General features: G+C 38.3%; 1 protein-coding gene across 1 annotated transcript in view; it reads right to left on the bottom strand.

The window, feature by feature from the left end:
* RORA (RAR related orphan receptor A) overlaps window positions 1-14,103 on the bottom strand; it is a 539,659-nt gene that overhangs the window by 134,980 nt on the left and 390,576 nt on the right. Inside the window, exon 2 of the mRNA XM_030578387.1 lies at window positions 5,000-5,029. Coding sequence (XP_030434247.1) covers window positions 5,000-5,029 — 30 coding nt within the window. The remainder of the gene's footprint in view (window positions 1-4,999; window positions 5,030-14,103) is intronic.

Consider the following 14,103-nt stretch of genomic DNA (forward strand, 5'->3'; position numbering starts at 1 on the left):
TATGATTTAAGATTATTCGAACATCTAGATAGCTGATGAGCCTACTGCAAAGCTGTCCTCCCTCACTCTCTGACAAACGATGCCCTCTTTTTAACATCCTCTGAGGCCTGAAGATATTAAGGACCCAATTCAGGAAAGCATCCCTTAAACACATGCTTGAAGTTAACTATGTGCTTAAATCCTACTGAAGTCAATGCTTAAGTGCTTTTCTGAGTCAGAGCCTAATGTAAAACTGGTGTAGGAGTAATGCCAGAACTTACTGTGGGGACGGTACAGGTAAAGCACAGAGAGGTGGCGTCTATGGGGCTAGGAAGGAGCTGGATGGGGAACTCCATTAACCAAACCTGCAGGGGTTGATTCACTTCCATCTTTGTTAACCAAACTGCTTGTTTGGTTTGTGAATGCCTTTGTTAACCAAATCCTGTGAGACTCACATTGTCTTCACCTGATTTAGCTATTGAACAGGAGCTCATGCTCTTTCAAATTGGTACTCAGTGTTCTGAAAATATTCCACAACTGCCACTGGAAAACTAAGTGCTTGTCTACATTTGGAAACCGTTTTTCCAGAATAACTATTTCCTAATAAGACCCCATGTGGATACTCCTGTATCCACATGGGGTCTTATATTGAAATAGTTATTCTAGAATTATTCTGCAATAGATATTCCAGTACATTGCCAAGTGTAGACAAGCTCTGTCTGAACCAATAGAAGACAAGCTATTTCACTGAGTAAGCATCACCAACCATGAAAAATTATGTGGTAGTATGGAGACATCTCAGCAAGTATGTGCACTGTGACCACTTAAGTAATTTTCACTGAATATGGTAAGAACTAAATTCAAGTTGCTAGAGGTGAAACACTACCATATTCACTTATTACACTTCCATGGCTCGACTTGAGTCAAAAGGTAGCATTACAAAATGCGGTACAGAGGCCTCTTTTTCTCCAGATTTTCAAGTTTTATTTTTTAAAAGGGGTCTTTAGCTATTATAGTTGTAAGGTAAGTTTTGAAAATGAAATCTCAGTGTAACGAATGCAGTGATGATTGTTTGAGTTCCCAAAGAGCCTGAAACTGTAGTTCTGGGAAATGTGAACTGCCCAGTTCATCTCAGTGGGTGTTAGCTATTATTATTGTCATCTAAGTTAATGTGGGCATTTAGAGTGTTTCTTTACTCATAGCATAGAAGAGGGGTGGGCAAACATTTTAGCCCGAGGGCCACATCTGGGTATAGAAATTATATGGTGGGCCATGAATGCTCGCGAAATTGGGGCTGAGGTGAGGGAGGGGGTGAGGGGTCTGGCTGGGGTGCAGGCTGAGGATGAGGGGTTTGAGGTGTAGGAGGATGCACCAGGCTGGAGCACCGGAGCGGGGCAAGCCCCAGACTCCGCTCCCCAGCAGGCACTCAAGGGCCGGATTAAAACGGCTAGTGGGCCAGATGTGGCCCGCGGGTTGTAGTTTGCCCACCCCTGGCACAGAAGAAGGGAGAGGAGGAGCATTTTATGAAGAACAGCACAATCTACTCTATGGGACCTGCCACTTTGGTGGCAATGGGATTGGGAATGGGGGAGGTTTCAGCAAATACCATCATCTTTTTCCCTAACCAAGAAAAATCAAAGTCCAGGGAGCCTAGCAGAGGCCAGCAGGGCATACAAGCCCCAAGGAAGAGGAGCCAAACCCAAGAGGCCGAGACAGTATGGATCATCCTGTTTTGAACATCTACTCAATCTCCTGAAAGCAATTCCTCAGTTTCTTGTGTGGATATAGCTTATTCTGTGGGCAAAGCTTGGAAGAACACCACTCTCTTGTAGGGTTTCAAGTATTGTAACTCACAAATTCCCAAAGGATATAATATAAAGATGACATTACAGAAGCTGCCAGAGAGAAACAGTGCATTTTTACTTGGTGAGATATAACCACAGAGCATTAGTGACAGGTTGTACTAGCAAGAGTTTAAATCTCTCGGGTTTTATTCAGCTAGTTAAATAGATGGGAGACATAAGGCTCTTCAACAGTATTTACTCCAACCCAACACAATGGATGATATCCAAACAGAGCTAATCTGCTGTTCAACATGGCTATATTCCATATAACCAGCCAAAACTTTCTGGCACGTTTACTAGAATAAGTGACATTACAACACACGACTAACTGGGTCAGAAAGTCATTAGAACTCTTCTTCTAAAATCAGTGCCGGGCTTTTAGCCAATCAGCACACACAAATGCCTTTGAACTTGGAGGAACTTAGTTTGATAGAACTGTGAACTTTTGCTGGATTGCTAAATAGTATCACATACAGCACCCATGTCATGTGCTGCTTGTAAGAATGCTTTTGGATTTTCCTGAGAGAAATCCTAATCTATTTAACTTGTCTTATTTTTGTTAAATTTATGCTCATGGTGATGAGCATGCTGTGGATAAATAGATTAAATATACAAACACAATAATTTGGCATAAGTCAATACACAAAATGCTGTCACAGAAGATTGTCATTTCATTTGCATATTACTAGGCTCCATAACAGCTCAGATTTGCTTTGTGATTCTTACATCTGGGTACCCACGTGAAACTACACTTGTCTGATACTATTCCACAAATGGACATTTTAATCTCTAAGCTGCTTTCTGTGCAATGATAGGAAAAAAGACAAATTTACTGTGCATTATGACAAACTGTTAACGATGCATTGTCTGAATCAATTCCTGATTTAAGAGAATTAGTCACAGTAACATTTAGTTCTCAAGGAGCTTCAATCAAAGTTGAAGGAATCTGCAAATGGTGACTACACTACAACTATTGTATATTACTCATTTTATTCCAATCCTTGCCTAATGGATAAGCTCATCTTTCCATTGCTCAGACAACTTGCTTGTTATGCGTCAGAAAAGTGCATAGAAACATCTGCTAGGTACCAATATGCAAAGTAAGAACCACACTTTGCCAATTCTCTTTAAATTACAGACAAGTAGATCTTTCTTCGTGTGTATGATGCCAAAGAATAGGGCCTCTAATATCTGCTTGAGCTTGTTCATAGGGCATGTGTGTGACTGGTAACAGCATATACATAATAGAACACAAACAAAGCTTTGCTTTTCTGCAAGCTATGAATCAGAATATCTTTCACTGTTACTGATAGAAAACAACACTTTGCCATCATCAGTCAGCACTGTCAACAGTGACTTAGCATAAATCATCCAGTACAACAAATTAGATTTCCAAAACCAGACTGTTTTCCATAATAGGCCTCAGACGCACAATCCATTAAAGCATAAGCGAGGACAAATCCTTATTAGTCTGACATGGAAAAAGAAAGTCTTTCCTACAATCTTCAAGTCTCTGGCTAATGTATAATTTTGTGTATATATGGCACTACAGAGTGAAAATGGAGAAGTGGCGTTCCTGACAGCGGGTCAGTCAAAGGCACTACTGTATATAAAATATATAGTCTGGTGGTTTCTGCTTATTTCCAGGTGGACTGGGAGTCCATGTCACAAGCCACCACGTACAGTAAGCACAATCACTAGCCTCTGCACAAGAGAGGCCCAGGACTGAGCTAGCATAAATTCTGAATTACTTACCACCTCTAGAGAGGGTGGTCCCTCCAGGCCAGGGTTGAGCTCATGGGCAAGGCTGTGCAAGGAAGCTGTCTGTACAATGCCTGGCCTGCGGATATACAGAGGACTTCAGTCTCCTGTACTGTCAATCTCAGTCAGCGTGAGCTCAAATATTCACCAAAAGCTAAGGGCCAAATTTTTCCCTCAGATGCCCATATGTAGTTCCCATTTGTGTCAATGGGAACCACATATTCATACATCCAATGGGAGAATCTGACCCTAAAAATGAGTCTTTAGTACTAAACCCGCCTATGCAGAGGATCATCATTGTGCTCTAAATAAGTTTGCGACATTTAACATTTCAAGCAATGTGACATCAGAATGTCTTGTATTAACAAACCGTAGACTATAAATCTATTCTTAAATTTGATAAGATTGTTTAGTGGTACATGATTTTAAAGTGTGTTTTTTCTTAGCATGGATATTTTAAAATGATGAATGAAGTAGGAGTGAAATTAATGTAAGATATTTTATGAAACTGGTTTCGCCCTATGAAGCTGTGGTAAACACACCTCTAAGTCTTGTCTTTGTTAAAATACATCCTAACAAGTCTTGCATTGCAGCGTGTATGATACTTATACGAGGCATTCATCAAATTCTATCTCCATTCATTTTTCCTCCTTCTATGGATACGTGAAATGGTGGGCAAGTGCAATCACTTCACTCTACCTGACTTCCATGACCTAATGACTTCGGAACGTTGCAGTCCCCAGTAACAAATAGTAACATTTCCTCAGCTCTGAGTTTTTGGCTCACTGTGGAGTAAGAATGTGATCTGATCCCAAAAGTAGCTGTCTGTGACGAGGCAGACTCGGAGTAAATATGTATTCAGTCAGTGCACACGTCCACATCAGTTCCCACAATGCCATTTACTATGGCTGTGTATTTGGATGGCTAACAGAAAAATGTCTCCTTTCCAACCAGAATTCTCCTTAAGCACAAGCACCTCATCTCACTTATAGACTAGTGGACGGAAAGAGGGAGGAGAATTAAAATAAAAATAGGTTTTCATTTGAAGCATATCCCATATGTAACAGGTACACAAATGAAGGGAGATCAGAAGGTAACTGTCCAGTCCCTTGGCTTCAGGATAAACTACTTACCAGTTGACTAGAAAGGCACATACATCAGAACCCAGAGCTTTGCCTTGCCTCTTCAAACCCCTTCCCTTCCCTCCCTTTGCCCCACAACACACACACACGGCATACTCATTTTGATGAAATTTCATCCCTGGGCTGAACCACTCTGTCTTGGGAAGCACACTAGAGTTTGTAAAGTGGAACTTCCCCAGATAAGACAAGCAGTTAATAGTCTGAGAGGCACATCAGTCAGACTACCATAAATTCCATTTGTAAGAGAAGACCAAATCAAAAGATATTACTTACATGTATGGGTCTTCTTTGTTACGGAAATACCTGGAGGGAAGAAATGATACCATTGTTAGGAAAGTCACCATTGTGTAAACTCTTTTGATAGATATTTCATTGTTAAACTCTTTTATCACAGACATATGGCTGCCTCTATAGAAGAGAGTTGAACGTCACATTGATTTCAACATTAGATTCAGGAGTATCTCCCTTCTTTGTGTGCATGTTTTAATGTTATTTTGTATCCTCATCCTCTTCCTCATAAATGAAGGCTCAGCTACGTATCCACTGAGATTTTGTTGACCAAAAGCCTATTCAAGTTAAAACTGTCTTGAGACATGTGGCTGTTCTAAAAGGCACAATACTACATTCAGAGGGCCCCCACCATCTATTTCCCATGGTAAAGAATTTTCCCACACTCAGACCAACCGATGCACATCAGCCTACCTGGACAGAAAAGATCTGAACAAGACAGCAATTCATTTGCTATGGTCATTAAGTTCAAGTTGTCTTTTCACTGCACGCTGAAGATCATGCTCATTAAAACCAAATAAACAGCATTATGAATATGGGCATTATTGGTTGCTATTCTAAGCTGGAAGCAAAATAGATAAAACCTGTTAAATATATTGTTGATGTAATAAAGATGTTTTTATGCCAAAGAGGCTTGTGTTGATAGTCAGCAGGGATAGTCCGACTCCAGTGAAATTTGAGACATTTTAAAAAATGCAACAAAACAAATGGAACTAGGCAAGATACATAATACCAAATAAAGATAACATTAACTCTGTTAAATGTCATCGGAATTCATGCTTGAATATAAACAATGTTGTCTCCACTTTAGTAGATAACTGGTGCTATACTCTGAGCTCTCATTATTTAAGCTTCACTCTCCTTTGAGGGCATTCTGTGAGAGGGGAAAGAGGCTACTGGAAGTAATACAAGTATTTGAAATATTTAGCTCATGATTAAGACCTGTAATGAAATCTTGGATTGGCCTAGCTTGCAATGTATGAAAGTAAGGCAGTTCTCTATCTCCTGACCCCCAAAACAAATTTATACAGAAGGAGTAAGCTTTTATTTTAGCCCTCTTACTTTGTTATAGAACTTCTCAGCGGGACAAAGTGGATTCTAAAAATCTACAAAAAAACAGATGATGATGTATGTAAATTTATACTTGACTTCTAAAGATGACATTTTCAAATTGTCTCTATTTTGACACACAATTAAATCAATATTGCCAACCCTAAGCATTCAAGAATCATGAGGCACAGGCCTTCTAAGGTGACCAGAAGCAAGTGTGAAAAATCGGGATGGGGGTGGGGGTAATAGGAGCCTATATAAGAAAGAGACCCAAAAATCAGGACTGTCTCTATAAAATTGGGACATCTGGTCACCCTAAGGCCTCCTAAAAAAAAATAATCACAAGATTGACTTAAAATCACAAGCATTTAAAAAAAAAAGTTTTAAATTACCTGCTGGTTTTTCAGCCTTTAGGTTTCACATTTTCAAGATTTTCTCCATAACCACAATGGGTCGAAACTAATTTAAGGGAAAGCTGAGATTTTCACAATACCACGACTCCAGACTTTAACTACAAATATCACAGAAGTTGGCAAAACTGATGACGAGACCTAACTCAGAAGTGCTGAACACTGCAGCCAATGGGAATTCTCAGTGATCAGCATCTATTCAGGTGCCTAAACTTGATTATTTATTTCTAGTGTGGCAACACACAAATATCCCTCTCAGGACAAAGTCCTGAACATCCTAGCTACTGGACAAAACTCATAAGAAGCACGGTCCTTGCCCCCAAAGACCCTGTAATATAATTTGAGCAACAGGCATGGCAAACAACAGACTTGAAGTAGAGAAGAAAGGCAAGCATAACAATAAGGTCATGTGATTACTTAGGTAGCTATTGCACAGCTATAGACAGACTTGAAAGGATTAGATTTTTATTCATAAATGTAGATTACACCGTACACACACAAACATTTCCCTCGATGATTACTGAAAGTTACAGATGGGCCAAGTAAGAAAAATGCAGTTTGAGAACTTATTAGAGTTTGATTTAAGGATATTTACTTTATATATTTTGACATGTGATAGTCACTGTTTCAGGGTAGTTGCACTAGAATGCTCCCAACTATGGTCTATTGCAGGAGTTCCCAGTCAGGTCTCAGGTCCTCAGCCATCTCCTGTCGCTGAGCCCTGTTTTTAGTTCCTGGAAGAGCTGTGGCCCAGAGTGATACACAAATGTAATACAGCATGTTCCCTCAAATATACTGCACGCAGTTATATTATCTGTCACAGGGATGTTGACATTTGTTTTAGCATCTATCAAGCTTTAACTTTTTGAATCTTAACGTCTACTGTCATTGCATAATTATTGTTGGCCCCCCTTCCATAATTTCCCACAACTGTGAAAATTTAAAGAAATACAAATCGAGGGAAAATGCTTAAAAATAACCATCAAAATCATCTGTCAAAATTATAAAAAAAAAATTGAATTCTGCCAAACCGACTTATAAGGTTCAAAGTAATCCTACAGCTTTATATTTAATAAATAAAAGTCAAATTTCCTTAACTGTATCACAACTTCACCATCATTGGCATGACTGATAACATGCAGGCAGTGCACCAAAAGTGGGTGTGAAGGAGGAGAGAGTAAAGATGGGGGGTGCTCCATATATAAGGGACAGAATGGAAAAAGTGCTGAAGGATCCACCACTGATTTTCATAATTGAGGAGGGGGAAGTGGAAGCAACACATTGAGATAAGCAGAGAAGTAGAGAGGAGCACAGCTGGGAAGGTTCTTGAAGGTGGAGTGAAGAAGCTTGAACACAGTTCAGTTGATAAAAGTGGAAGGATTCAAAGAATGGGATGACACAGTCAGAGTGAACCAAAATATTATTAACAGGTACATCTTAAAATGATCAGTGTGGGGAACATTTTTCAGAAAGGCCAGAGAGAAGGAGGTTGCAGAAGTCAGGACATCTTGGAGAAGATACCAGACAGGGATTGGAAGGACGGAGATCAGTCAGGAAAGGAAAGGTACACTGATGTGTCATCAGCATAGAGATGCTACTTGAGGCTATGAGTGTGTATGAGAAAAGAGGAGGGGGCCAAGGCACCCAATTTGATTGTGGCCTAACCATCTAAATCACATTACATAAATCTGTAGATACTTTGCAGCACCCACTTCTATATCTGGATCTTTTTAAAGGCCTTATTTACTTGAATTTGAAATTGCAGCCCTCATCAAGAACACATTTTTCCCCCAAGAGAGAAAGTCTTTGTTATTTTCCATTTTCTTGCTTGATCTACAGAATAGCACACACAGCTCCTTGCAGAAGTCATCACTATGAACTTTCCTAACATTTCCTCAGTAGAAACCCTCATCTTTGCCATAGCCTATTTGACTAGGCCCTACAGTCTTAGGGGTATTCTACTGCATCACAAACGCAGAGGAAAAAAAGAGACTTCAATTTGAACACGATTTGCAACTCTCTCTCAGAACTCTAGTGCTAATAAATTGATACATCAGTGCTCTTTCAGCATTATGAGAGCTATATGTGTACTCTTTTCAGAAAATAATGCTTTCGGTAAAATCACTTTGAACAGAAAGTGCTTATGCTGTCACTTCTGATTACTCACAGCCTCATCACAATAGGGTTTGCCACAGCACAAAACAGACTTATCTGTATTTGCTGACCAAGGGACTACTTTCTCCTAATGCATGAAGCACTGATGGAAATATCAATGTTTATATCTTTCTACTTAAATTTTTTAAACAGGTGTGGCATATTTATCTAATCAAATGTATCTGTAATAATTACCGATTAGCAGCCAGTAAGGCTTAAGATCTTTTACACACACATTTTTAGATCTGTTTAAAAACATACATCATCTTGATTGCTGTCAATGATAGTGTCTTCTGCAGCATAACACTGGCATGAGCTGTGTATAAACCAAAGGTATTACTTTTAATTGAGGCTTTACTGAAACCAATTTTGGTCCAAATGAAATCAGTGTGAGTTTTGCCATTGATTTCAACAAGACTAGATTAAAATTAACTAGGAATCTTAATTATATTTTTAAATAAATATTTTTTAAATTTGTAAATGTAAAGATTCCTCCCACATAAATAATTACACATGAAGAAATGTTGAACAGCAAAGGTACTGGGTCATCCAATCAGTTAATCTGATAGGATACATTATAACCAGTGCTTTAACAACAAATATGCTGTGCATTTCTAGGTCATTGTAGCATATCTTGTCTAGTATTACAAAAGGAAAACAAAGGCATAATGATTCTAACCACCTAAGTATAATAATCTCCTAGAAATAGACAATTAAAAGTGTGTTATGAAGGGAAATGTACAAATAACTGAAGAATCTGTCGATATGAGGCATAAACTAGGCACTGTCGTGAATTTTACATCGTTCACCGCTAATGCTAACTCTATTAATGTCGAGATTTCTATTTCTATTCTATTGGCCATATCTCACTAGTTTTACAGAAGTAGTTAATTTCACTGAAATCAATGGGATCACTTAAGGATCTAACCCTGCGAAGTCTAATGCATATAATCAACTTTACTCACTGATTAGTCCCATTCAGTTTAATGGGATTACTTGTGTGCCTAAATAGTTGCAGGATTGGACCCTAAATTTGTACAACGGAATGGAAAATGGAATACAATGGAAAAATGCATATGGTAAAATGGAAATGGCATGGATGATCCACAACTCAGCACAGGACCAAACTCCAAGATATATCTAAAATAAAGCACTAGGTGTTATTTTTGTAAACAACTGGGGATATACACAATCCTTTGACCCCAGTTAAAAATGTTATTTAAGAAAAACTCAAATTTTAAAATCAGATTATTGCCAATTTTTCATTCAAATTTTAAAACAAAAAACAAACAGCTTCAGTATTGCTAATACAGAAAGATTTTCTGGTTTCAACCGCCCAAGCTTCAAAGTAAAGCAAAGGAAATGCCACGAAAATACCACAGTATATCATTGACATGGTTATCAGTGAGTGAAAGTTTCAATATTACCTTATCACAGTGTTTATCACTTCAGCAGTGTGTCTGGACATTCCCAATCAATGCCAAATCCTAGCCAAGTTGCTATGCAATTCTGTATGTGGCAACAAGCAATTTCATTTTGTTTTAAGTGAAAAGAATTTATATGAGACTCGTTTTCCCACTCCCACTATTTATACACATCATTTGCCATTATGCGTGATATTTAGAAAAATAGGTCTCTGTATGGAATGAACTTGTGGAAGAATACCAGCAACAAGGATAGGATATCATTTTGCAAGCAGTTAGCCATATGACCTTCACTAGCCAACTTCATATAGAGATAAAAATGTCTTTTGAGAATAAAAAAACCCAAAACATTTTATACATCATAAACTATTTCTTAGAGTTGCCCACCCAAATAATGTCTAAAGAAGCATAATGAAACATTGCTTAGTCTGTGAACTCGGATCATTACTGCTATTGTACAGTTGTCAACTTTCCATATTTCAAGGGGAAAATTCTGTACTTTGATCTACAGAATGATAAGTAAAATGTCCCATCTGGCAGAATTCATTATTCTCTAAAACATCCAAGGGAATATTTGCTTGAGTGCAGTAGTTACATATAGTTTTCTTAACCCTCTGAGAAAACTGTTCTAAAAAATTTGTCTTTAGAAAGGCCTGTATCAATGGCAGACCATGTAACTGAGCTTCGGAATGCTTCAATCAGGATAATGTTTCATTTTCTTTATTTAATATTACTTTAAACTGACTTTATAATACTAGCTCATCTCTTTGAGCCAACGTTAGTTGTTTATCAATGGCACGATTACAAAAAATCAGGAAGTCAGCATTGTAACTTTGGGAAATTCTGGAACTTAGTGTTTTTATGGCACATTATAAATCTGTCATTATGGAATTAAAAACATTAAAACTTTTTAACTCTAGGCTTCCCGCCTGATGTACTGTGTAAAATCAAAAAGAAAATGTATTACAATCTTCCGGATCCTACTGTGTTTCTATCCATCATTCCACTTCTCTTTTACTTTATCATTGTTAGAAGCTAGCAATTAAGGTGGTAGATTATACATAACACTTGGGTGCTTGCAGAGAACCTAGCAAAGCAGAATAATAGACTGGAATGTACTCAGACAGGAATACATTCCTTTAGAATGTTTAACAATGGTTTATATAAAGTACATAGGGCTCCCTGGCTCAAAGAAGTCACACAATCTTTCTTGGCACTGTTTTTATGATGGTCAAGGTAAAAGTAAAATGCACACATGTATTGTAAATGCAGGCTGAGTGAGTCTGACCAAACAAAATGATGTTACAAAACAATGTCCTTGTCCAGGACAAAAGAGCTGTTAATGATAATCAGTACATATTACTGAAAGTGCTCCAAGTACTTTTGTTTCAAAAATTGTTAATGGACACTAATGCTTACAGTTCACTCAAAAGAGAAATAAATTATGTGCTAGGGTTGCAAGGACAACATACACTAGACATCAAACCATCAGGAATATAAGAACAATCAAGCATTCTATAATTACATAAAAGCTTTTTAAAAAAAATCAGTTTAGAAATTATGGATTAAACAAAGACTGTGAATGGCTTGCCAACTACAAAACCAATTTCTTCTCCCTTGGTTTTCACACCTCAACTGCTAGAACAGGGCCTCATCCTCCCTGATTGAACTAACCTCATTATCTCTAGCTTGCCTGCATATATATACCTGCCCCATGACATTTCTACTACATGCATCTGACGAAGTGGGTATTCACCCATGAAAGCTCATGCTCTAAAACGTCTGTTAGTCTATCAGGTACCACAGGATTCTTTGCTGCTTTTACAGATCCAGACTAACACGGCTACCCCTCTGATACTAGACTCCTAAGTGTTTAATTCACTTTTGACTTTATTTATTTTAAAGCAAGTTTCTAACCCTCAGAGTTAGAGAGAACTGCTTGCAAATGTGAACCAAGTGTAATCGTTGCAGTGATGTCAGCAGACAACCTGGAACAATTGCCACCCAAGCAGAGAGAGCCTAGCAGTTGAGTTAAGGACCGGGATCCCCCATCCTGCTGCCCCTGCTTCTCTGGAAGAGGAGAAGGGACTCCTGCTGCCAATCCTGGTGGAGAAAGAAGGGAGTTCCATGCTACTGCCATGCCTCCCTTGCAACAGAGGAAAACACCCTGTCACAATTACCCTAGGGTGTGGTCAACATCACAATATAAAGGCAGGGCCAGAGGCATGAAGGGAGCCATTTATCTAGGACCCCCGCTTGCTTTACTCCAGTCCTGATTCTCTCATGTCTATAGTCAGTTCTGTCAACTATCTTGTTTCTATCAATGGAGCTCTGTTGTGGTTATTAAAATTCCAACTATATTTGGAATACAGATCACCTGTGTGCCCAGACAAGATTCACCAGACACATTGCTTAAACTCTGTTCCTCAGCTTCCCCATATGTAAAATAGGGATAGTATGAGACCTACAGATGGGAAAACACTGAGTATTTAAAAAGTAGGTTGAGTATCATCCCCATTTTATGGTGAGGTTAATGAGGTTAACGGCCTGATTTAAGCAAGTGTTAAGCACCTGGCAATACCATCTGACTTCCAGTCAAGTCACTCCTGGTTCTGATACTGACTTGCTATGTGATCTAGGCACATCATTTAATAACTTCATTTTTCATAAAGGCTGAGCACCTACAACCTCAAAGTGACTTTACCTCTGAAAAAGGTAATAAAACTATTATTGTTCCTCCAAAAACCCAAAATATGCATCAAAAAAGAACAAACATTGTCATTACAAAGGCTATTCTCTCACTTTGTAGAAACCCTAACCCTGCTAGAATGTTTGCTGATACTTGCTCTCAACATTCCCACCTCATAAATTCTTACTGTCCCACCTCAGATGCCAAAATTCCACACGGCAAAAGTCTGACTCTAGAGATAAATATCACTATCCACCCTTAAATGTTTGGTACTAGGATAATGCGATTATTACACACATGCACTTAGGGATAACCAAAACAGTTTACACTGACGCCCAGAAGAGTTGGCACACAACGTTTTCCCCAGTATATAACACTGGACAACTGGCCAGCTACATTTTTTTAAAAACTCTTCCCATAAAGCATCAGCTATCAGCCACTGCCAGTGGCAGGAGAAACTTCAACACTGGCCAGATCCTATGCAGAAAATCTTCTGCTTGTATTGATCATGAAAGCAACATTTCATACTTCTTCATTGCAGTGGAACCCTGATTTTTGAAAAAAGCAATTTTTGCTAGATCTTAACTGAGTTAACTCCTGGTTAACTGAAGGTCAGTTATATCCCCTTGAGTTACGGAGTCAAGCTTTACTCCCGCAGAGCTCCTCTGGAGTGGATTAAACTCTTTGGTTCCCCTTTTATGGAGGCTGCTGGTCTAACTAACTGGGAAAACTGATGAGCTAAGCCCCAATTTTAAGGATGTTTCTGGTCTGGCACTTGTTTTCTTGGACTTGCCTTATCTCAAGGAGGGTCTTTCAGACCTTTAAGTGTTTTCTTTTTCTTCCATAAATAAGTAATGAAATAGATAAGAAAAAACAAGCCAGACAAAATATATTAAAAAAATCTCTACATTTTATACGGCAACCATCAGCATAGTATATATTTCTATACAGCTGACCTAAACTTATTTTCTCTATTTTTACCTAGTGTATTAAAAGTAAAATACAATTTAGAACTGTATCTAAAAAAAGAACATAGATCCAGCAGGAAGCTTCATAGGAAAACTTTGAATTAGTTTTGTTTTAATGACTAGTAATTACACAATTGACTGACTTAGCAAACCATGAAGTGAGGATTTAAAAATAGTCTTACAGTGCAACACAATTATGGGGAGCGAACTCAGTTTAATGTACAGCGTTCTATAAATCCACACCCCCTCCCTCCACTATTGTTCTTAAGATAAGCTACAAACCATAAAGAAATCGTACAGCTCTTAAAAACTGACAGAGGCCTTCTTATTATATATTTTATCCTAACTGTGAATCTTAGTATAAGCCATCATTTTATATAGTTTTAATTATCAC

This window comes from Gopherus evgoodei, chromosome 10 (genome assembly GCF_007399415.2).
Source record: "Gopherus evgoodei ecotype Sinaloan lineage chromosome 10, rGopEvg1_v1.p, whole genome shotgun sequence".
Lineage (NCBI taxonomy): Eukaryota > Metazoa > Chordata > Testudines > Testudinidae > Gopherus > Gopherus evgoodei.